Raw genomic sequence first — 24306 nt, forward strand, 5'->3', positions numbered from 1 at the left:
GCCATCAAAACTGAGAAACATAGTAGCCCAAATGGACTAAGACAAGCAGATTTTTTTATTTCTTTAAATAATTAAATTTTTAGGGAGTTCCTGTTTGGCTCAGTGGGTTAAGAACCCAATGTAGCCTCTGTGAGATTTAGGGTTTGTTCCTTGGCCTCATTGAGCAGGTTAAGGATCTGGCATTACCAAGAGTTGGGGCGTAGGTCACAGATGCAGTTTGGATCCAGTGTTGCTGTGGCTATAGCATAGGCCTGTGGCTGTAGCTCTGATTCAACCCTTAGCCTGGAACCTTCCATATGCCACAGGTGAAGCTATAAAAATAAAAATAATATTTAAATTTTTCAATTTAATTTCTAACTTGGTGAATACTAATAGTTATGAACAAAATTCTTTGCAGTCATTGAGAAATCAACACGTTAGAGAATCATTACCCTATATTAACATGTGAGCACACCCTCTTGTATAGATGTTCTTAAACTTCCAAATTCTGCTTTTACACAACTACTAGGGGTAAACATGGAGTAGATAACCAAAGTTAGGAATTTAGGAATCCATTGCAACTTCGATCATCCTGAAACATTTATGACTGTGGTTACATTCATATGAAGATGTGCAGTTCGGGCTGACTAAAAACATCCTTCTTGTTGTGAGCCATCTGAATAGACACTCCAGATGACCAATTTCATTTTCAGTTCAAGTTCAAAAAAGCAGACTACCTTTCAATGTCTATTTCTTTCAAGTTATTCATCAATACTGCTGGTACCCTCTGGGTGCTGCTGGATACTAACACTTAACACTAGACACAGCATCTGAGCAAACATGCTTCAGAAAGTCTTTTAGCCCATCTAGGAATCACACTCGCAGTGGCTTCAAACATCTGATAATCCTACCTCCCCTCTCCACGGTTTCCTAAACCCACCCCCCTCTCAATTCTACTCTAGCCACACTCACTGCCAGGCTGAACATGTGCTCACCCTGTTCATCTTTCTTGGAAAAATGTTCCTACTCCTCGCTCTCTAAATTCTGTGATTACAACTAACAGAGAGCATGGATGGGCACGAGAACCAAGGCCTACTAGGTAACTGGTCCCGAGTTTTCTGATTCCAAATGTTTAATTAAAAGCTACATGAATCCAAAGTATAATTAAAAAAAAAATACAAAAGCATAGCTTCGTTTAAAAGGGACATAATAATCCACTCCTCTATTCTAGGAACTATGAGAGTTCTGGTACACACTTGTAGAAAGCCATGACCAAAATCCAGAAGACAACTGGGAAGGTGATGGGATTAGGATGAGACGAGACTGAAGAAAACAGATGGTTAGCCAGAAGAACTGAAGATAATGAATGACATGGGAAAGACAGCTACTTTCAGATATTTGAAGGACTATTTTGTTTTGATTAGCAGTCATATTTGTTCTTGTCTCCAAAGAGGAATGTAAGAAAATGGGAAGCAAGTTTTAGTTCCCCATGAGGAAGAAGTTTCTAGTAGGTAGAATTTCTGAAGTGAGACTGGATGGCCCTCAGGAGGGGACTTGTTGCTTATTTCTGGAGGTGTTAATGAAGAAACCAAACAATCACCTCATGCAGACACCAAGAAGGACATTCAATAATTAACGCCTGGACTCTGGGGCCTTTAACTGTTAGATTTGATACCAACAACATCATCAAAATAAATTTTGAGAAACAGAGAGGGCATAAAGATTTGTTATTTCCATAAAACTTACTGCAACACTTGCCCAAACATATGGTCATTACAGTGTTAGTACCTTAAGAAGGATAACAGAAGAGCCATTTAATTCCCAACTCTAAGTTAAATTATTATTTTTTCCTGTTATTTCTTATAGTTTCAGCCTAATTTTCTTTACAAACTATTCCTGTGTGAGTAGTGCTACACTGCATGGCCACTTTAAATTAGGAAGATAATTAAGCTCTTCTGGTCATTTTCTTAAATTTACAAGGAAAGCTAGAAGTGCCTTGTGAGTCTATAACCATTCATGCTAACCTCAACTGTCATTTGAAGGTGGACATCACAAAATGCTATATACCATGTGTGGAAGAGACTGGGTCAGACACATGACCAACAGCTAACGCTGGCTCCAAACTACAGATCCATAGCAGGACACCCAGCGCTTTCCAAAACAAGCCCAAAGGTTCTCTTGAGAAGTTTATCCCTTTAGAATAAAGGGTCAGTTTTAGATGAATATCTAGTGGATAAAAGACATGGTTATCACATGGTTTATGTGAAATGCCCATGTGACACACAGAGTCAAGGCTCTTTACTCACGAGCTGAAATCGATGTCCAAAGCTGAGCCATTCTTTCTCCACGAGGACTTCGAATCCTCGGATGGTTCGGTAGTATCCATCCAACATGAGCATGGCCAGAGCAGTCAGCTGAGCCGTGCGGTCCCAGCCGTCGCTGCAGTGTACCACCACAGACGTCTTGCCCGACTCTACTTTGTCAGCGATCCTAAGAGCCCCTGCAAGAATAAGCTGCAAACCAGATTTTTTAAATGACATTTGTTAAAAATTAAAGGCTTCTTTCTTCCAAATTTACTAATAGAGGTTTTTTATTTTTTGTTTTTTTGTCTTTTCTAGAGCCGCTTCCCGCGGCATATGGAGGTTCCCAGGCTAGGGGTCGAATCGGAGGTGCAGCCGCCGGCCTACACCAGAGCCACAGCAACGCAGGATCCGAGCCGTGTCTGCAACCCACACCACAGGTCATGGTAACGCCAGATCCTTAACTCACTGAGCAAGGCCAGGGATCGAACCCGCAGCCTCATGGTTCCCAGTCGGATTCGTTAACCACTGAGCCACTGAGCCACAATGGGAACTCCAAAATTTACTAATAGAGTTTTTTCAGAGATGACTGTCTCCATAACATGTGGAGAAAAAACATCAGTCCCTTCCAAAGAAGACATTTGTAAAAAGCAGAAGACATATAAATTTTGCTTTTAAAACTAGAAAAATCTCATTAGAGTAGATTCTTATTAGTCTATACAACAGAATATCCAAACCAAAGATCTCTTTGGGCACCAAACAAATCAAGAGTATGAGTAAGAAAGAAGGGCTAATTTCTAGAGAGATCTATTTTCCAAACATTCCAACATCATCCATTTAAATAAAAATAATATACCAGCTGTATTTAAAACAATGAACAATGATACTTAAAATAAATACGAAAGCAGTAAAATTGGATATTTTAAAATATTCTATAGCTCTGTAGTATTTATTCCACTGTTCTTAGATACATCACATAGCACACAGCAAGAACAGTATAAAACTTTAGTGTAGGCTGCTTTTTTTTGTATCAGTATGAATGAAGAATTCTCATCAGATCAACACATTATCATATCAATTTAACTGGTATCTAAAATAATTCTAGTTGTTTCTTTTTAATATGCAGGGGCTCTTTGCAAAAATAATTTACCTTTTCTAAAGTTGATCTTGAGTTAAAACTAGACATATACTTGGATGTAACCAAAAAAGAAACACAAAAGGATAATCTTCTTTAACTTGAACAATGAAGCCCCATTCTTCTCTACAATGGCCAGATCTTACTGAAAAAACCGCATGATCACACACATATAGATCAGAATGGACAAGATGCATGAGATTTGGAGAATCTCATGATGACCTCCCTTTGATAATAACTGTAGCCACAATCTGGAAATGGGGTACCCTAAGCAATCTCAATCCTGACCATGCATCAGAGTCATCTGTGAGCATTCAAAAAAAAAAAAAAAAAAATGCCAGGTCCGCATTCTTCTCTAATCCCATTTTAAATAACTTTCACCTATAATTCAAATGTATATCCAAACTGACACCTCACTGACCCAAAGGATTAAAAACAGTTGGAAAGTTAAAACTGACAACAAAGAGTTATCCAAAGTGGTCGCCTTCATTTATTTGAAAGATAGGAGTCCCCTCCTATGTGGCAGGCGCTGCTCTAGGTGCTGGAGGTAGAGCAGCAAATGGAACAAGGCGCTGGTTTAAGGAAGTTTACATTCTACTTAGGTGAGGCTAGCCAAGGGCAAATAAAGAAATACATAAAATGTCAGTGGGCAATAAGTGAAAAAGCACCACTTAGGTCTAGGGAGCGCTGTCAAGAACTGCCACTTTGTATGGAGCGGTTGGGAAAGGTAGCTTTGAGAGTCTGATATCTGAACAGAGATCTAAAGAGAGAGGGTAAGCCTTCGGGTGTGAGAACAGAGGGAAGAAAAGGTGGTCCAGGCACAACGATACCTCTTCTATCTCTAAGGAAACTTGTTTCTATTATAGCCAGCATTTAGAGAGAATGTTGTACCTGCTAAAAAATGATCTAGAATCTACAGAATGCAGCAATTCATGTTAGTTCCAAATCAAGTCTTAAGCTTTTCTATTTAAAGATCTTACAATGTAATGGATAGTCCACTGTGACAGGGCTCTCTAACTGGAATATTTATACATTCAAGCTTCTGTATTTCTAGAAGAGAAACGATCATCAAAATAGTTTATAATTCTCATTATGTCAACTCAATCTTCAATTCTGTCTTAGAATTTCAGAAGTCTGAACGTGAGTACAACTGCTCCTTCTTAAGATGAAAAAAATCTCTTTTCCATTTATTTCATAATATTCATATATATTATAGAAGTCTATATTTTGGTAAGCTATGTTACTGAAATTTAGACCATATCTGAAAATATTTATAACTATATTAACTGAAATAACTTTTGGTGCTTCAAACATTTTATTAAAATATTAGGCCAACTAGTATTCACATGGTAGTCTCCAAAACATTTAGCGTTCAAACAGTATCCTACATTTAACTATTTCACCTCATGCGCCTGACCAGAATGGTTTTCACAAGCCATGCAGCCATTACTTATTAGGCGCTTTAATCACACCATATAGTCCTGCCCTAGCTCCTGAGGGGACAAAAAAGAAATATGATCTATCCTGTGCTAGTCTCAATGAATTAGAAATATATGTTGGTTGACACATAAGAGTAATTAAATCAAGCGCAAGGTAGCATCCAATTAATGGGGCGGGGGGGGGGGGAATGTAGGTAAAGTGAAAAGTTCCGAGAAAATGAAAATGAATGCAATCTGGGAGGACTTCATGGAAGAAATGAAATATGATCTGAAGAATGGGAAGAATTCAGATAGGATGGGAAAGAGAGAGGTACAGTGGAACCAAACACACAGTATACAAACCAATCACTCAAGCACCAAAACTTACAAGTAAGTTCTAATTATCAAAGCAGTTATCATTTTCTCACTGTTTAAAAAGGTGCTTTCACCTTGACTTCAACTTTAAGAGCCAATATAGACAAAACGGAAGAGAAAGTCCATGTTTGATATTCTATAACAGTTTAAAGAAACAGTAACATACAGTCACCTTAATATGTTCTAGCCAGTGAGTAGATTCCAAGTTAGACAACCAGTGGGTCTCCTCAATGTTGGGGTACACAATCTCCTTAAGTTTTCGTAATGATTCTCTCATAACATGAATATTATGGATATCTAGAAAAACTAGTTCTGCATTTTGATAGGCATCTTCACTTTCATAACCTCCACCTTTCGCCTGGAAAAAATAAGCAAATATCACAGGAAATCAGCAATGAATGCACATCCATTGTATGCTGACCTCCCTGAAACGCTGCCATAAAACATCCAAAAGCATCAAAGATTACATTACTGCTGAACAGGAAAACTCCATGAGAAGATGTGGCAACTCTACAAAACCATGCTCTACCACATGCTCTTTGAAAACAAGACTATACACGCTCACCCTGACTTCCTTTTGTTGCTGTTATTAAAATGTGATAAAATGTGATAACATCAAGGTACTTAAACTTTATTATTTTTATAATTAAATCTTATTGGGGCATAGCTGATTTACAATATTGTGTTACTTCCACATGTATAGCAAAGTGAATCAGTTATATATATATATATATTCATCCTTTTCGCATTCTTTTCCCATACAGGTTATTACAGAATATTGAGTACAGTTCCCTGTGCTATACAACAGGTCTTTGTTAGTTATCTATTTTATATATAGTAGTATGTGTATGTTAATTCCAAACTCCTAATTTAGGATTGGTAATTTCCTGTTTAAAAATGTCATGAATGCTTTATTTCATAGTTCTTTTTTCCTTTTTTCTTTTTTGGGGCCTCATCTGAAGCATATGGAAGTTTCCACACTAGGGGCCGAATCAGAGCTGCATCTGTGACCTACACCACAGCTCATGGCAACGCCAGATCCCCAATCCACTGAGCGACACCAGGAATCAAACCTGCATCCACATAGATACTAGTCAGGTTCTTCACTTGCTGAGCCACAATGGGCATTCCTTGACTCTTTATTTAGGGCCCTATCATTTCTATGTTGGCTCTTTTTTTCTTCTCTGCATCATTTGCTGCTTTCTCTGATTTTTTTTTCTTTTTTTTTTTTGTCTTTTTCTTTTTAGGGCCCCACCCGAGGCATATGGAGGTTCCCAGACCAGGATTAAAATCGGAGCTACAGCTGCCAGCTACAGTCACAGCCACTGCAATGCGGGATCCAAGCCTCGTCTGCCACCTACACCACAGCTCATGGCAACGCTGGATCCTTAACCCACTGAGCGAGGCCAGGGATCAAACCCGCAACCTTATGGTTCCCAGACTTGTTTCCACTGTGCCATGATGAGAACTCCTCTCTGAATCCTTTTTATGTCAAAAGAACTCAAGAGAAAACTTGAAAAGCCTCCCTCTGACCAAAAGTGGGAAATATTATTTCAAAATATATATATATACTTGCAATGAATTAGAAACTGACTATATATAAATGAAGGCATTCATAATGATACTTAAAAAAACTAGTCATCTTCATGGGATAATAGGGAGTATATTATTAGGAAAACTGGTAAACAAGGAAAAAGAATCAAGCATTTATCCTGCTTTCTTTCCTATATGAACTATCTTCCAGTTAACCAAAATTTAGATAAGAGAAAGTGTTTCTTTATAGAAAGAGTTCAACTAACAGCTGAAAAGGAAATCATGAAATCAGAATATCACCATTTTACAGTCCCAGTGAATTAATATATCCTGGCACTAAGCTGCTGCTGCTATCCCAAAAAGGAGAATCAGCCACAAATTATGTGCCTCCTCATATACCTCCTATAGCTTTGCCAAAGGAGTGGACCCTGAATCTGAATAAACCCCTGAAATCATGTGAAAGAAATTTAGAAGACAAAAGTTGAACTATACCACAGCACAATCCATAAAATCCGGACTATGGGAGGAAGGGAGGGAGGGAGGGAGGGAGGGAGGAAGGGAAAGGGAACGAGAAAGAAACAAAGAAAGGTTAAGAGAGAAAGAAAGAAGAGGAAGGAAGGAGGGCAGGAGGAAGGAAGAAGGAAACGGGCAAGGGGAAGACTATAGATAAAGAGAGACTTAAAAAGGCATATCAAATACAACACTTAAAAAGCCAAGGCTGGAGTTGCCGTCGGTGGCTCAGTGGTTAACGAATCCGACTAGGAACCATGAGGTTGCGGGTTTGATCCCTGACCTCGCTCAGCAGGTTAAGGATCCGGCGGTGCCGTGAGCTCTGGTGTAGGTCACAGACGTGGCTCGGATCCCGAGTTGCTGTGGCTGTGGCTGAGGCCAGCGGCTACAGCTCTGATTAGACCCCTAGGCCTGGGAACCTCCATATGCCACAGGGGTGGCCCTAGAAAAGCCAAAAAAAAAAAAAAAAAAAAAAAAAAGGCAAGGCTAAACTACAGAGTCCAGGGATGTACACTTCAGTAACAAAAATATAAAGAAATACAACATGATTACTATGAAAGTTAGGGTGGTGGCTACTTTTAGCAGAGGCAGAAAGTAAATTTGATTGGGTTAGGGCACACATAAGATTTAGTAGCTACCAAAATTTTAATTCTTGATATGACTCATGGTTGCTAAAGCAGGTGTCATATTCATACTGGTGGAAGCTATAAGAAAAAATGTTCTTACTGTGAAGGTGAAAAATATTTGCTGTAACAAGGATGTACACTTCTGCAAATTTTAAAAGAGAGGTAGGAGGGGGAATTGGAGGAAGGTGGTCAAAAAGTGCAAACTTCCCATTAAAAGGTAAGTTGTGAGGTAATGCACAACACGAAGACTGCAGGTAACACTGCTAGATTGTAGATTTGAAAGCTGCTAAGACAGTAGACTTTACAAGTTCTCATCGCAAGGGAAAAAAATTATAATTCTGTGAGGTGACAGACATTAACAAAACTTACTGTGGTGTTCATTTTACAGTATATACATATATCGAATCACTATGTTATACTAAACCTTAAATTTATGCACTATTCTATGTCAATCATATCTCAATAAAACGATAAGCTGGTAAACTGAATTAAACTTCTGAAGAACACTGGGAATATGTAACAAAACTTTAAAAAATGCATGTTTTAAATTATGATATAGTAATTGTAATAGCTAGGAAACTATTTTAAGAAAATAATCAAAGATGCCAACAGAAGATATTTATTTTAGCTATGTTCAAAATACTAAAGATCCAATATTAGAAAAATCATTAGAAGAAGGATACACCTTTATAATGAGTACTATTAAAGTATTTTCCAGAATATTTGATGAAAAGAAGTAATTCTTATAACATTAAGAGGAAAAACAATGATAACAAAATAATCAATACATAAATGCACAGAAAAAAAAAGTGGGAAAAATATATCGAAGTTTAGTGATATAATTTATTCTTTACTTACTTATTCTTTACTTTTTTTATGCCTTCCTAGATTTTATGTTGTCTATGACATGCTTTATAATCAGAAAAATGTTCCAATAATTGAAAGAAGTGAACATAAGTCTTTTTAAAAAAGAGATATTTCGGAGTTCTCATCGTGGCACAGTGGTTAACCAATCCGACTAGGAACCATGAGGTTGCGGGTTCGATCCCTGCCCTTGCTCAGTGGGTTAAGGATCCGGCGTTGCTGTGAGCTGCGGTTTGGGTCGCAGACGCGGCTCAGATCCCACGTTGCTATGGCTCTGGCGTAGGCCAGTGGCTACAGCTCCGATTAGACCCCTAGGCCTGGGAACCTCCATATGTGGCGGGAGCAGTCCTAGAAAAGGCAAAAAGACAATTAAAAAAAAAAAAAAAATGAGGAATATAACATCTTGCCTTACTGCTTTTTCTGCTTTATACTCTTTCCTCCTCCTTTCATCCTCGAGAACATTCTAAGTTTCATACCTCCTAATTCATGGTATAAGTTTAGGGAAGAGAACAAGAAATTACTAGAAAAATATATGCTAGTCTCTAGGGTACCGGCTTCATATACACATTGGCTCATTTTTCCTTTAAGGGGAAATATACAGTTTGACAGAGAATGCCTGGAATTCACAATGTTCTCAAAAGCACTAAACAAGGACAGAAATAATTAGATTCATGCTCCATAATTTAATTAAAGGATGATCATCCCAGCATTGTTTATAACAGCAAAACAAAAAACAAAAACACAAATAACCTAAAGGTCCAGAAACAACTGGTGTTACTAGTTATCATACCATTAAAATGTTAGAGATGAGTATATACTGGCATTAAAAAAAACAGTGTCAATTTAAAAAAAGAAGTTGTAATCATTCTTCTGTTTCAAACATATGTGTGCATAGGTATGCACATAGGTCTGCAAGTATAACCAAGGGTTGACGGTATTTCTCTAAGATGTAGGATGTTGTATGATTTGGGTTTTTTGTGTTTTTTTGTTTTTGTTGTTTTGGTTTTTTTTTTTTTTTTTTTGCTTATCTGTAAAATAACTTTTTTTTTTTTTTTTTTTTTTTGGCCATACCCACAGCCTATGGAAGTTCCTGGCCCAGGGATCAAACCCAAGCCACAGCTACAACCTATGCCAAATTCTTTACCCACTGTGCAGGGTCAGGGATTGAACGCACGCTGCCCTGGATACAGTGCTAGATCCTTAACCCTCTGCATCATAGCGGGCACTTCATGCAAGATAATTTTGTAAAGCTAAATTGTATCTCTTCTCTTTCCTTCTCCAATGGTAGATCAGGAGTTTAAACTGATCAGAATTACAGACTGTCAACTGAATCAGAATTTCTATTTCCATAATGCCAATATTTACTCTATAGCAGCAATCAGGACCACTGCTCAACTGCAAGTCTTCAGTCTGAATAGCTTGTACAGGTGGAGGGCTGCCAGAAGAGGGCAGCACTGGTCACCAAGAACACCTCATGATTTCTACAACAGTGCCGTGCAGACTTCAGTCAGCCATAAGCTCACTGCCCAGTTTGGAGAAGGCAGAGAGAAACTCATAGGTGCTGAACACCTATTTCTACATAAGTAAGCAGAGCTATGCACTATTTTTTATCAACTTACTTTTCCCCTAAAACAATTCTTGTTAGTTGTTTTGATGCTCATTAAATACGAAAATTAAAGTCTAAAAAGATTAACTGACTCAATCATACTATCAAACAGGAGAGCCAGGATGAGAATCTACATCTTTATTTCTGAAAAGCCTGAACTCTTTATGCTATAATGTGGCTTCTACCAAATTCAAGTTGATTCATGAAACTGTAACTATAATCTTAACTAGTTAAAAGATGATCTCACCTTATTGGCAACAGCATTAACACTTGGCCGGGCGTCAAATATAAAGATTTTATGAGATTGGGCATTGGAGTCCATAATGGCTTGAAGGTATTTTTCATCTTCCTTGCTTCGCTTCCCACTCACTCCTACCATGGGCTGGCTACACCTAGTGATTGTGGCTTGACTTTCAGGATGAATCCATGATAAAACCTTAAAAAGAGGGGGGAAAATGGCAACACATTTAACATGTTTCTCTGTTAATAATTCTTCTTTAAAACATTACTCTATAAAACTCTGCTTTCTAACTAGATCCAAAGCCTAGGATATAAAAGGCTGCTATGAAAAATCATCACCTGGAGTTCCCATCATGGCGCAGCGGAAACGAATCTGACTAGGAACCATGAGGCTTCAAGTTTGATCCCTGGCCTCGCTCAGTGGGTTATGGATCTGGTGTTGCCATGACCTGTGGTACTGGTCGCAGACATGGCTTGGATCCTGCACTGCTGTGGTGTAGGCCAGCAGCTACAGCTCCAATTAGACCCCTAGCCTGGGAACTTCCATATGCCATGGGTGCAGCCCTAAAAAACAGACAAAAGACAAAAAAAAAAAAAAAAAAAAAAAAAAAGATCACCTTTCTTTCAAACCAACTCCGGCATGTGGAAAACTTAGTCTAATTCTTTAATTAGATACTGATTTATGAAAGTCATTAACTATTGGCACTGCTGTCTCTAGAAAAAAATACATTAAAGGAGACAATGTAAACTTCACTTTTAAGGTCTTAGTACTAGATCTGCAAAACTGCCCAACTATAAAATCTTCAGAGTCTGTGAATTTTTGTACCTAAAATTATTTGAGCTGATCTAAAAAGATCATAAATTCATCTTTCAATTCATCATACATTGGATTAACATCAATTTTATCAAAATTGATGAATTTGATTTTCAAATAGTATCAAATTTGATAAATCTGATGAGCAATTCACCATAAATTTGTAAAGTTTTCTTCTTTCTGGGATTTAAAGGAAAAGAGCATGTACCACCATGCCTAAGAAGTATAAGATAAAGAAATAGTGAATAATACAGAGCCAACTTTGTTTTCAAGTTAAGAACCATGTAATTCTGAGCAACTCACTAATGCTCATTTCAAATTCCAGAAACCTCAGCATTATGTGGGGTACAAAAGCAATGAGACAGTTCCATCACCGCTTCACACTTACTGGGATACGGCCCCTTGATCTGAAGGATGCTACTCTCTTTAATTCTTCATCAGGAATATTTGCCGGCACAACCAAGAGGGCAGGATATGTATCACAAAGCTCATATCGCTCATTTACCTTTGTTATTCTCCAGCTTTCATTCGGAATTCCCTACATGTGAAACAGAACATAAGACAAAGTACTACCTAACAAAAATATTTTAAAACATCAGAACAGAAGCCTCCTATTCAACTTCTCCCAAATCCACTATCCATCCATCTCTTAAGTTGTTGGAAATACTTACTGTCAGCCTGTGGTAACCAGGCTTTTAGGATGAGACATTCTAACATAGGGATTTGTGTTCATTCTCGCACTCAATTTTATGTTAATAGACTTACTAAGTCATACTTAGTAAACATACTGATTAAGTGTTAGGTCTGTCCTAAATACATCAAATGAAAAGGAAGGAAACAGTAAGACTGAAAATATTCTTGTCTTTAAAAAAAACACCCTCCCATACATGTGACTGGATGAGTAACTTTGTTGCCATCTATTATACAAAGAAATGTCAGAGGGCAGGTACCTAGTGTCCACCAGAATGCTAGGCACATTTCATCACTTACAACCTAAAGTCAATTTTAGGTACTAATGAAATGTTGCTCATCTAAAACATATTAGAAAAACAAGGAAGAGAAGGCAAAGCCAAAAAACAGGAGGCAAGAGAAACACTTGAAATACTTTTTTAAAAACACACGAGGCATTTCCGTCATGGCTCAGCAGTAACGAATCCGACTAGGATCCATGAGGATGCGGGTTTGATCTCAGGCCTTGCTCAGTGGGTTAAGGATCCAGCGTCGCTGTGGCTGTGGGGTAGGCCGGCAGCTGTAGCTCCCATTCGACCCCTAGCCTGGGAACTTCTATATGCTGTAGCTGCGGCCCTAAAAATAAAAAAAAAAAAAAATTTAAAAAAAACCCACATGAATTATTAACCTCATTTGGTCCTTCAATATTTGAATATTTCAATATTTATAACTAGAATACTACTTCACATATAGAATTACTTAATAAGACACTTTAAAATTTCCATCCTCCATTCTAGAGAAAATAAAGCCATCATATTAAATGGTTAAAAAGTGTGTATTTTTTAAACATTATTATCCCTGACAACTCATATAATGAAACAGAAAAAGAATCAAAAGAAACCAAAGTATAGTCTAAACAAATTTTACTGAGCACCTACTATGTGCAGTCACTATGCCAACAGCCTTTCTCTTTCTCCCCCTCTGCTACACACTCTCTCTTTACTACCTTCAGGTTTCATTAACATCATTTTATAGACCAAACTGTGGCACAGACTGTAACTTGACCAAAGGAAGAAGTAAAGAATTCCATGTACATTACAAATCTATCCTTTTTATAATAAAACTACACTATTTCTCAAAAAAAAATTGTTATCCTGGTTCATGAAACTGTTAAAAAAGCAAATATCAAAGAACAGAAGGTACTCTCCTTTAAAGGTATTTCTCAAGCTGTTACCAAACCCAAGAGGATAATTAAGAAAGGTGGTAGAAGTTCCCACTGTGGCTCAGCGGTAACTAGCCTGATTAGGATCCATGAGGATATGGGTTCAAACACTGGCCTCGCTCACTGGGTTAAGGATCTGGCATTGCCATGAGCTGTGGTGTAGATCACATACGCAGCTTGGATCTCGAGTTGCTGTGTCTATGGTGTAGGCCTGTACCTGCAGCTCCAATTCGACCCCTAGCCTGGGAACCTCCATATGCCGCACAGGCAGCCCTAAAAAGTTTAAAAAAAAAAAAAAAAAAAGAAGAAGAAGAAGAAAGAAAAGGGAAAATTCCCTCCCAGTAACCACATGGTAAATATTGTCAGTAGTTTCCGCCCATCCCTAGCCACGGTCTGCCTCTTCACCAGCACCATATATCCTACTCATCCCAATTAATTAGCCTGGTCCCAACTTGCTGCCTGCCATCTCCATCTCTCCCTCCTTCCTGCTTTCCTCAATTTTATATATACTAGACAACTGTTCAGATAAGATCCTAACTTATTCCCAGAAATAAAAATAGAGTTTCTTAAAAATACACTTACATGCTATAATAAAAAATGTACAGTGAATTGGTAAGTTTACAGAAGTGGTACTCAAGTAAGAAACTTGGATACCACCTTTCACTCATTCCTCTTCCTCACCCTCTACTTCCAATCAATGACCAATTTCTCTGATTTTTTTTTTTTTTTCATCCAAAAGTGCCAGAAAAAAGTCTGCTCATTTCCCTCAATCCTCTCTGCCACTTTCCTAATTCAGGCCTTTATCGCTATTCTTCTGTGCCTCTGCAATCTATCCTCCACAACGCCTCCACAATTACCCTTTAAGATGCAAAAGTTATCATGACATTCTTCTGCCTAAAAAACTAGCAATGGCTACCTATTTCTTTTCACATAAAGTACAAAGTCCTTTATGGAACCTGGCAAGGTCCTCACAACTCCTGCTTTCCCTGGATTGATCTCTGGCCACTCTACACTCTAGTTTCGCCTTCGCCAAAAACTTTCAGTTTCCAGGTGGCTGCATGTTTTCTCACTGGAGTACCTGCTCTATCCATCACAGTATTCATCACCGCATATTGTGATTGCCAGTGTACTTCTTTGAATCCTCCATTAAACATATGTTCTTTGCACTCAGGATTGTGTCTTTCTGTTTCATACTTCTAGCCACCAATCAATATAGTAAGTGTTACAGGAATTTGATAGAAGAATGAATTTCTGAAAAGAAGCTTCTATAAGAAGTAAAATTAGTTTCTCAAGTTTTCTTAGAAAACATGGAGTCAGAGCTGAGAGGGTCCGATCTCCTGAGACCCCAGTGCACCACCCCAAATCTAGGTGGGTAGCCCCATCTCTCTCTCACCCCTTCCCACATTCTTAAAAAATCACCACCAGGGAGAACCACTGTTACCACTAGGACTATGTCACATTCTTCAGAAAAAAAATGGCTGGTTTGGAACAGAACCACTGACTTAAATTACCTTGCTGGTTACTGTCTTCCTCATTCGTAGAGAAGTTGACACACCTATCTCCACTCAAGGAACTGCCTTCCGAGCAGAAACCTGGAGTTGGCTAGTCAGTATATTCTTTCTTTGTGGACAGCGCTAAAGATATATACTGACAACTGTTGATCTTTGGCAGGTATCTCTACTTTCCATGCAAATCACTGCCCTTCAGTTAATGTATTCACTTGTCAGAGTCAGCTGACAATCAAATAAACTGCATTACAGTTTTCCTCAGTTACTTATGTTCCAGTTCTGAGGATAAATTCTGTTTTCCTTTACTGGACTTAAATGATTTCCAAATTTGTTAATAAGCAAGGTATCTACCACATGATAATTTCTACAGAATACCATGTTCATTGTCTATATACCAATTTTTAGTGTTTTAGCAATTTGACGATTTCTAGTGAGCTTACCCACAAATTTTAGGGTCCTCTGTATAATCACTATCTGTGTCATTCTTTTTAATTTATTCTTTTCCATATTAATTTATTTTCTCTGGACAGTTATCTCATCTGCTTTCCAAAGTTCTATGTTGAATACTACTGAAAGAGACAGCAAGTTCTTCCCAGATTCCCAAAGAATATTCTTCATTTTTATAATTCTACAGACATTTGACAGATTTTCTGATTGCTGTGCCATGTAATTTTGAATATCAAATCTAATGATTTCCAAGAAACAATCAATATATTTGACCCTACATTCTCAAGAAAGTAAAGTGAGCATGTGAAAAGTTAAAAATACATACTATTTTAGATATGGTTTAAATATTATAGTATAGGAACTCTTTGGGAAATAGTGCCTTGAGGAATAATAGCAAGAATGATATACCATAACACAGATTTCAAGACCAAATTCTGCTTTAATCTCTTATTATGGTGAATCACATTAATAGGGTTTTCTGATATCAAGCAAATTCACCTTAGTCATGACATATTATCTCTTTCGTATACTGTAAGATTTGATTTGCTAACATTTTATGTAGAAGTGTGTCCTTTGTGAAAATGTAAAACATTCAAAATAATTATGTAGAGATAAATTATAAGCAGCAGAACTATTAGGAAATGTTTTCAAATTTATAGGATACCCAAAAAGAAAAATCTGAGTGAATAATGTCAAATAACACTTAAGAATATTAAATCATAAACATATTTTACAACTTTAGTTTTATTATATTTTATTTTTGCTTTTTAGGGCCACACCTGTGGCACAAGGAGGTTCCCAGGCTAGGGGTTGAATCAGAGTTGCAGCCACCGGCCTATAGCACAACCACATGGGATTGGAGCTGCATCTGCAACCTATGCCAGAGCTCACGGCAACATCGGATCCTTAACCGAGTAAGCAAGGCCAGGGATCGAACCCACATCCTCATGGATCCTAGTCGGCCTCGATAACCACTGAGCCACAAAGGGAACTCCTTTAGTTTAATTTTTTAAGTAAACTGCTTTATTTACAAACTCTTAGGTAAATAAAGATTCATTAAAAAGATCACTGACATAGTCTGAAAAGCAGTTTAAAGAAACTGAAAGGCAGTCAAAAAAAAAAAATCAAGATTAGCCTTCATTAAAAAAACAACAACAAAAACCACAGAACTACAGAAAGCTGTTCACTTCAATCCATGAAGTTTTTGTTGTAATAAAAACAATACAGAATTTTTTTTTAAAGTACTTACCTGCCTTCTATACTCTAAAAGAGAGTCATATAGCTTCCATCCATTTTCAGGGAATACTTCTTTGTACTCAAAAGCAAAGAGAGGCTATGAGAAGTAAACAGAGTTAAAGCTTAAGTCATTTAGGAAGGTAATGCATCAGAAGTGTTTGCTTATCATATCCAAGGTTTTCATTAACTTATCTGCAATGACATTTTGTATTGGTATCCCTTTTTATATTGTTGTTTTAACTTTTGTTTTATAATTTTGAAAAAGTATTGTTTTTTCATATTTTTCAAACATAAAAAAGGCACAAAGGCCCACCACCAAGATTTATCAAATGCTAACATATCACCATATTTTCTTCAGATATCTTCGGTAGCTATTTTAGGTTTACTTTCAAATAACAGAGTCATTACATAAAAAAGACAACTTCTGATATATTAATTAGTTTGATAACAGATAAAAGATAACAGCAGTTAAGCATCTTTAAAGATTATGCTACATTTCCTAAAACATACTGAGTAAATTTTTTATTTTGAGGCATGCAATCTGTGTACCAAAAACGAAAATTTATCTAATGACAGAATGATATAAACAACTCTGATGAAAAACATCCCAACTCCAGTCAAAAGACCAGGACTGATTCCAAGTTTTATTACCTACTAACTATGACACTGAGTTAACTGCTTACCTGCTCCTGCTTTCAACTTTAAAATATCTTTTTTTTTTTTTTGTCTTTTTGTTGTTGCTATTTCTTGGGCCGCTCCTGCGGCATATGGAGGTTCCCAGGCTAGGGGTTGAATCAGAGCTGTAGCTACTGGCCTACGCCAGAGCCACAGCAACGTGGGATCCGAGCCGCGTCTGCAACCTACACCACAGCTCACGGCAACGCCGGATCGTTAACCCACTGAGCAAGGGCAGGGACCGAACCCGCAACCTCATGGTTCCTAGTCGGATTCGTTAACCACTGCGCCACGACGGGAACTCCTAAAATATCTTGAGTAATATTTACCACTATATAGCTACTGTGGAAGTTGGTTTATATAAAATAAATGAGGAGGCCTAACACCATTAAAAGCACACAGTAGGAACTCTTTTAACTAAGTATTTGTCCACCCTTTCCTCCCTAAAATTGCTACACTTAAAGCTTAGCTCCTAATTAAAAAGGAGATTTCACATCCTAATGAAAACCACATATAGCTTTTCTTATGGAAACAACCTGGATAAAAAGACCTTATGATGACAGAATGTTAATCTGCAGGAATGAACCTTAGAAATCAGCTAGTCCACCTTTCTCATTTTGTACCTTAAAAAACTAGTCCTAGAGATCAGATTAAACCTAAATTATATACCCAGTTAAATGGTAAAGTGGGATTCTAAACAAAGAAATTCTAGAGAGCCTAGACAAGCTTCTTCACACTACACCAAAAATTATAATACAAGTTTTTCAAAAATAGAAAACATCTTACCAGGTTATTAGAGACAGGAAATGCATATTTCATTAGATTCTCAAATATTGATCTTCTTGTTCGCCCCTCAGGTTTATGAGCAAACCGTAAATTCCGAATATCCTAGAAAAGAGTTAGGATCCAAGTCACCTATTGCTACTCACTTTTTATTTAATGAACAAATACGGCAACTTGGAACTATCTTGTAAAATGTTAAGATCTATGACTGGGATACAAAAATAAATCAGACAACAAACAGTTCCTGGAGGCAGGGAAATTACACCTTATTGAAAGAAATAAAAATAAACACAAGGCACTCAGATACAAGGCAGAATTCCAAGGACAGAAGATTTACCTCTGCTTATGAACTCAAGGAGGCAGCATCTGATGTAGGCACTGGAGATCAGAGATACTGCATCTGAAGTCATGATATTACATGACTGACACCCACTATCAACATATGTCCTTTCCCTGTGAAAGCCCATTTTCTGTTAGGAATTTCCCTATTAAAAACCTGATTAGCTGTTGTCCCGTTTCACAAATGTCTTCATTCCCATTATGCTTGGTGATCATTTTCCTACTTACAACCCCTTCCCAGGACTCATTTCCATTGGATCTTCTCTTCATAAGTCTCTTGCTACTAGACTGAGAGAACTAAACTCTGCCCAAAGGGCCTCCTCAACTCCATGTCCAAGTTCTTCAGCCACCTACAGGCAGAAACTCTAAATAGTTTTGTTCATATCATTCAGGCTCTATGGTTCCCTTCCCTTATTTGTCCTCAAGCAGTCTTCTATGCTTAGGCTGAATGGAGATGTTCACATTCCAATTTACTGAGATCTTAACAGCACTAAGAAAAAAATTAGGATTAAGAATGATTTCAAGACTATTCATTTTATTTAGGCATTTTCACCTAGACAGAATTCAAAATAGCTTTATGACACCATGTTCTATGAAACTGAGCACAGATACCCCACTACACTGCACTCACAGAACACAAAACAAGTGAAACATTTTATTACAAATCTGATCCAAAATTAGAATGCTAGCTCTGCCATCATTTAAAACGAATATGTGTGGGAACCTAAAATGATAACTTGTTAGACATTATTATAATTACTCTGTTGAACACTAAGCTCCCCAAAGGTACCACAGCAGAGGCCCTACAAATGTTTGGGTTTGTTGATAATGGTCTTGGTCTACGGAAAAAACTATATTTAAAATGATTAAAATTCCACGGAGTTCCCGTCATGGCGCAGTGGTTAACAAATCCGACTAGGAACCATGAGGTTGCGGGTTCGGTCCCTGGCCTTGCTCAGTGGGTTAAGGATCGGGCATTTTACTAAGGAAGAAATGTATCTGTCATGTATTCCTCTATGCAAACAATTGGTAAATGTGATCAATTTTGTTTCACACGTTGCTCCCTTCAAGGTATTCTCAAAAGTAGTACACTGAACCATCAATGATGCCTTCTGTAGTCCTATTATGATATGTTTAATTTTTGCCAACAGTCAAGTGTTAGTTAAAAATTGAGTATGTTGGAGTTCCCGTTGTGGCTCAGTGGTTAACCAGTCCGACTAGGAACCATGAGATTGCGGGTTCGGTCCCTGCCCTTGCTCAGTGGGTTAAGATTAGGCATTGCCATGAGCTATGGTGTAGGCTGCAGATGCGGCTCAGATCCCGTGTTGCTGTGGCTGTGGTGTAGGCCAGCGGCTACAGCTCGGATTCGACCCCTAACCTGGGAACCTCCATATGCCGCGGGAGCGGCCATAGAAAAGGCAAAAAGACAAAAAATAAAATAAAATGATTAAAATTCCAAAGTCACCCTGTTTCATGTCCTCTTATATTCTACGTTCTGTTTACACCTAGACCACAGCAGAGTGATGAAGAGACAATGTGCTAGTCTCTCAGAGCCCTTCCAACTATAATGGAAAAACATTAAAAATAATTACTAAATCATTAGTTTTAATGTCAGATTCATAATACTTCTAAGACTGGCATAAGAAAAGGTCTTGAAAGTTATACATATGCTACTGCTTTTACTTTTTTGGCACAGCAGAAGAGAAGAAATGACCCAGAACTGAGATGTGCACACGTGTTAATTAGGCCCTAATAAGGAGAATGGTGACACATGCTATTAAATATCTATGACTGAATGTTAAAACTATAACAATCTAAGTCTCATTCAAGTATTAATGAATTCAAAGGATATGAGTTAGATAAGAAAATGCAGAAGGTCTGTAACATGGAGTTTTCTCCACGAGTGTTTCAGAAGTAGAAAAAGTATAACTCGAAATAGAGAAGTGAATATATCATGATCAGTTCTTCCACTAAAAAGTATTATGAGCCTTAACTGCTCAGAGCCTTATGTTCCTAATTTGTAAATTAAAGGTAATAATCACGCCCCCTTCAAGATTTTTATGAGGTTCAACATGAAATAATGAATGTGAGAGAACTCTGTTCCAGGTCCAAAAAAATTCAAGCCTGATTCACAATAGATCAATTTTTTTTATTACTCCTAAATGTTGTTTTCTTCTACTAGAATGATGTTTCTAGTATGAAATCCATTTGATATTTCGGAGACAAATTTCTAAACACAGGTTCTATTTAACAGAAAGCTTTTCAAACTAAATAAAACTGCATACATATTACAACAGTTACCTTGCACACAGTTTCTAGTCCATAAGAATTTTCACCTCGACTAGAAGCACCACCAATTTTTTCTACTCTGCTTATAACACCAAGAGAAGCATCTAAAACAAATGGGGGATCCTAAAAGGAAGGAAGAAAAAAAATTAAAACTGAGAAATTGATACTGTAAAATTATAGGTGAGACAAATCTTAATTAGAAATGCTTTAATCAAAAGTGATCAAAGATGGAATTTCTGCTGTGGCTCAGTAGGTTAAGAACCAGACTAGTATCCATGAGGATGTAAGTTCGATCCCTGGCCCCATCAGGCTCAGTGGGTTAAGGATCCAGCATTGCCATGAGCTACAGTATAGGTTGCAGACATGGCTTAGATTTGGCATTGCTGTGGCTGGCAGCTGCAGCTCCAATCTGACCCCTTAGCCTGGTAACTTCCATATGCCACAGGCGTGGCCCTAAGAAGACCAAAAAAAAAAAAAAAAGATCAAAGATGAACAAACAACAAAGAGATGTACATATAAAAATCTAATCCAATAGCAAGTCTTACCCGTTCCATGCTTTTGAAATATAACCTATAATTCGTAACAGTCAGAGTTCCTCGTACAGCACCAGTGAATGGACATATATAAGTTACATCTTTGGCTGAAAAGGAAAAGAGCCCACAATTTATATTGTGCACTATTTAAAACTACACTTACCTTTTCACAAACAAAAGTTAATAGAATTCTGATTACTAGTCTAAATTATGCCCCAAAATCATGGAATCAGTGATTCAAAGAGACCTTGGAGGCCAAATCCACGCTTCCAACCATGCACTAATCTGGGAAGGAATGTGGAATAAATGGGAAGGGCTGAAGAGGCAGAGGGACATCCCTGACCCTGAGACAGACACAGGGAAACAAAGACGGCCACACTTCCTGCTGGCAGATCAGGTGCGGCAGTTGGAGTAGTGACTGGAGGCGGAGAGGTTACAGGGGGAACAACAGCAAATATCTCAAGTCACAGTCACCAGTCATCTAGTCACAGTTCCTACATCGTCACCAATTTGCTGGTCTTCTTCTGGCCACAGTCTAGTTGTCAACATTCCTCTAAATATACAATACATGAAATATATAATATCAGAAACTCCTGACCTGATTGTATTTATGGGAAAAATACTGTAGGGGAAATGAAATGTATATGAAATATGACTTCTTAGAAAAAGAATAGTAAAATAAGAAGGTATTATATTCCCAACCAAGCAACTGATGTCAAACTCTGTGGAGCAATAATCACAAGTTATTGTTTAATTAAATGACAAATGACGAATCTACACAGTATTACTGCTTTTTAAAACATACATTAAGAGTGGGATAACTCAATTACCACTAGCCCAAAATAATATTTAATAAGGTAGAGTTCCTAATACCCAGGACAAATTTTTATATCTTAAAATATTCATAAATCCCTTCTACGTCATTATTGTAGCAAGTCAGTAGGTTAAAAAAAAAATCTTCATCGTTCCAAGGAAGTAAGGCAGAATTACAAGCAAAAAACTTCTAAGAACCCTCCAAGGGACTTCTGGGAAAACTTAGGAACATGAAATATGTTCAATAAGGTACTGCAACTTTCTGACTTTGCTTTTTTATTCATAACTTTGAAGGACCAACTGCTTTTTATGGAATCTGAAATGAGAATGATCTTCTAACAAACATTTCTAAGTTTCAAAATAGCTCCCTTGGGAATGTTCAAGTATGAGCTACATTTTTTAAATCATTGTTTCCAATGCATTTCCAATCTTTCATTTAGAGGGAAGCTTTTAAAATTAAATAAATTCATCATTATAGAAAGATACATAATCTTGCTTTGCATACATTTTCTCGCTCTTATGAATTTTTACTTCAACTGGGAAAGCTTTATTCAATGTTACTAAAAACATTTCTGGGTTCTTTCCAGAGCCAGTTTTCTTCACTCACACAAGTGAAGTGAAAAATCAACCTTATTATGCTATATTCTACTAAAGGATATGTCCCTCTCAATCCAACTTACCTTTCATTGTAAAATTATGAAATAATATATACAAAAGTGCTTCCCAAATTTAAAATGCCATACTAAGTATAAGCGTTTTTATCTGTGTTACTATTATCATCATTAGGCTCTGCTTTGTTCTGTCTTTTATCATTTTTTCTTAGGCTGGTTTCAGCTAAGTCACTCTGAAGAAAGAATTTATGCCCAGCAGGGTTTGTACCAAGTAGACAAGAGACTGTGACTAGGAACCTTACCAGGGCGAATGACAATAGTAACAGCCAGCACTGACAGCCTAACCCAATCAAAAAAATGAGCAGAAGACCTAAATAGACATTTCTCCAAAGAAGACATATAGATGGCCAATAGGCACATGAAAAAATCCTCGACACATCACTGATTATTAGAGAAATGCAAAATCAAAACTACAATGAGGTACCACAGTCACACGGGTCAGAGTGGCCATCATTAATAAGTCCACAAATAACAAATGCTGGAAAGAGTGTGGAGAAAAGGGAATCCTCCTACACTGTTGATGGGCATGTAAATTAGTATAACCACAATGGAAAACAGTATGGAGATTCCTCAGAAAACTACATATAGAACATCCATATGATCCAGCAATCCCATTCCTGGGCATATATCCAGACAAAACATTAACTGAAAAAGATACGTGTACCTGTATGTTCACTGCATCACTATTCACAACAGCCAAGACATGGAAACAACCTAAATGTCCATTGACAGATGAACAGATTAAGAAGATGTGGTACATATACACAATGGAATACTACTCAGCCATAAAAAAGAATGAAATAATTCTATTTGCAGCAATATGAATGCAACTAGAGATTATCATACTAAGTGAAGTAGGTCCGAAAGAGAAAGACAAATACCATATGACATCTTATATGTGGACTCTAAAATATGGCACAAATGAACCTATCTACAAAACAGAAATAAACCTGGAGAACAGACTTGTGGTTGCCAAGGGGGAGGGGGAAGGGAGTGAGAAGTGGTGGGAGTTTGGGGTTAGATGCAAACTATTACATTTAGAATGGATGGGCCATAAGGTCCTACTGCACAGCACAGGGAACTATATCCAGTCTCTCGGGACAGACCATGATGGAAGACAAAATAAGAAAGGGAATGTGTATATACGTATGACTGGGTCACTTTGCTGTACAGCAGAAATTGGCACGACACTGTAAATCAACTACAGTTTAATAAAAACAAAACAAAAAACAAAAAAAAAAGGTGGACTGCTATTAAATAAGCTGCTTAAAAAAACAACTTATACAAATTAAAACCTGTTTTCCTAATACTGTCAGCCCTCTTTAAGTCTTGTAGTCTCTCCTAAATTAAAACAATTGTATACCTATACCGAAAAAATAAAGCTCTTCAGAATTTATGAAGTACTTTTGACTTGAGTACCTCCTTTAACCTTCAAATCAGCCCTTAACTATAGGACCTCTAATTACCTACACTTTTTAGATGATGAGAATACCAGGGCTCAGAGAAGTACAGCAAATTGCCTAATGTTTCAGAACCAGTAATTCTAAGATTAGGACTTGAATGCAGTTCCTTGGATTGCAAATTCAGATCTGCTTCCACCACATCATGCAAAGCTAAGCCACTCAAATAGCAATAGTCTATCTCCTATGTTCAAGGGTGAAATACTGCAGTCTCAGTCTGGAAACCACACCCACTGCTGATGTGCCCAGGCCACAATATTC

The 24306-nt window shown here is 37.5% G+C and overlaps 1 protein-coding gene across 13 annotated transcripts in view; it reads right to left on the reverse strand.

Moving 5' to 3' along the window:
* Nucleotides 1–24306, reverse strand: part of MTMR2 (myotubularin related protein 2) — a 110208-nt gene that overhangs the window by 10784 nt on the left and 75118 nt on the right. For 8 of the 13 annotated variants that reach the window (XM_084975764.1, XM_003129797.6, XM_013979304.3 and 5 more), the window contains 8 exons: nucleotides 21114–21208; nucleotides 20581–20691; nucleotides 17944–18045; nucleotides 16496–16579; nucleotides 11789–11938; nucleotides 10594–10782; nucleotides 5380–5565; nucleotides 2286–2492 (listed from right to left, as the gene is read on the reverse strand). In XM_084975764.1, coding sequence (XP_084831890.1) covers nucleotides 2286–2492; nucleotides 5380–5565; nucleotides 10594–10782; nucleotides 11789–11938; nucleotides 16496–16579; nucleotides 17944–18045; nucleotides 20581–20691; nucleotides 21114–21122 — 1038 coding nt within the window. In that variant the 5' untranslated portion in view covers nucleotides 21123–21208. The remainder of the gene's footprint in view (nucleotides 1–2285; nucleotides 2493–5379; nucleotides 5566–10593; nucleotides 10783–11788; nucleotides 11939–16495; nucleotides 16580–17943; nucleotides 18046–20580; nucleotides 20692–21113; nucleotides 21209–24306) is intronic. The other 5 variants (XM_005667262.4, XM_084975771.1, XM_084975768.1 and 2 more) reach the window with 1 other exon arrangement.

The sequence above is a fragment of the Sus scrofa genome, chromosome 9, assembly GCF_054392235.1.
Source record: "Sus scrofa isolate SSC_HxYL_T2T_F1_AM1 chromosome 9, Sscrofa_HxYL_maternal_Yorkshire_Landrace_v2.0, whole genome shotgun sequence".
Lineage (NCBI taxonomy): Eukaryota > Metazoa > Chordata > Mammalia > Artiodactyla > Suidae > Sus > Sus scrofa.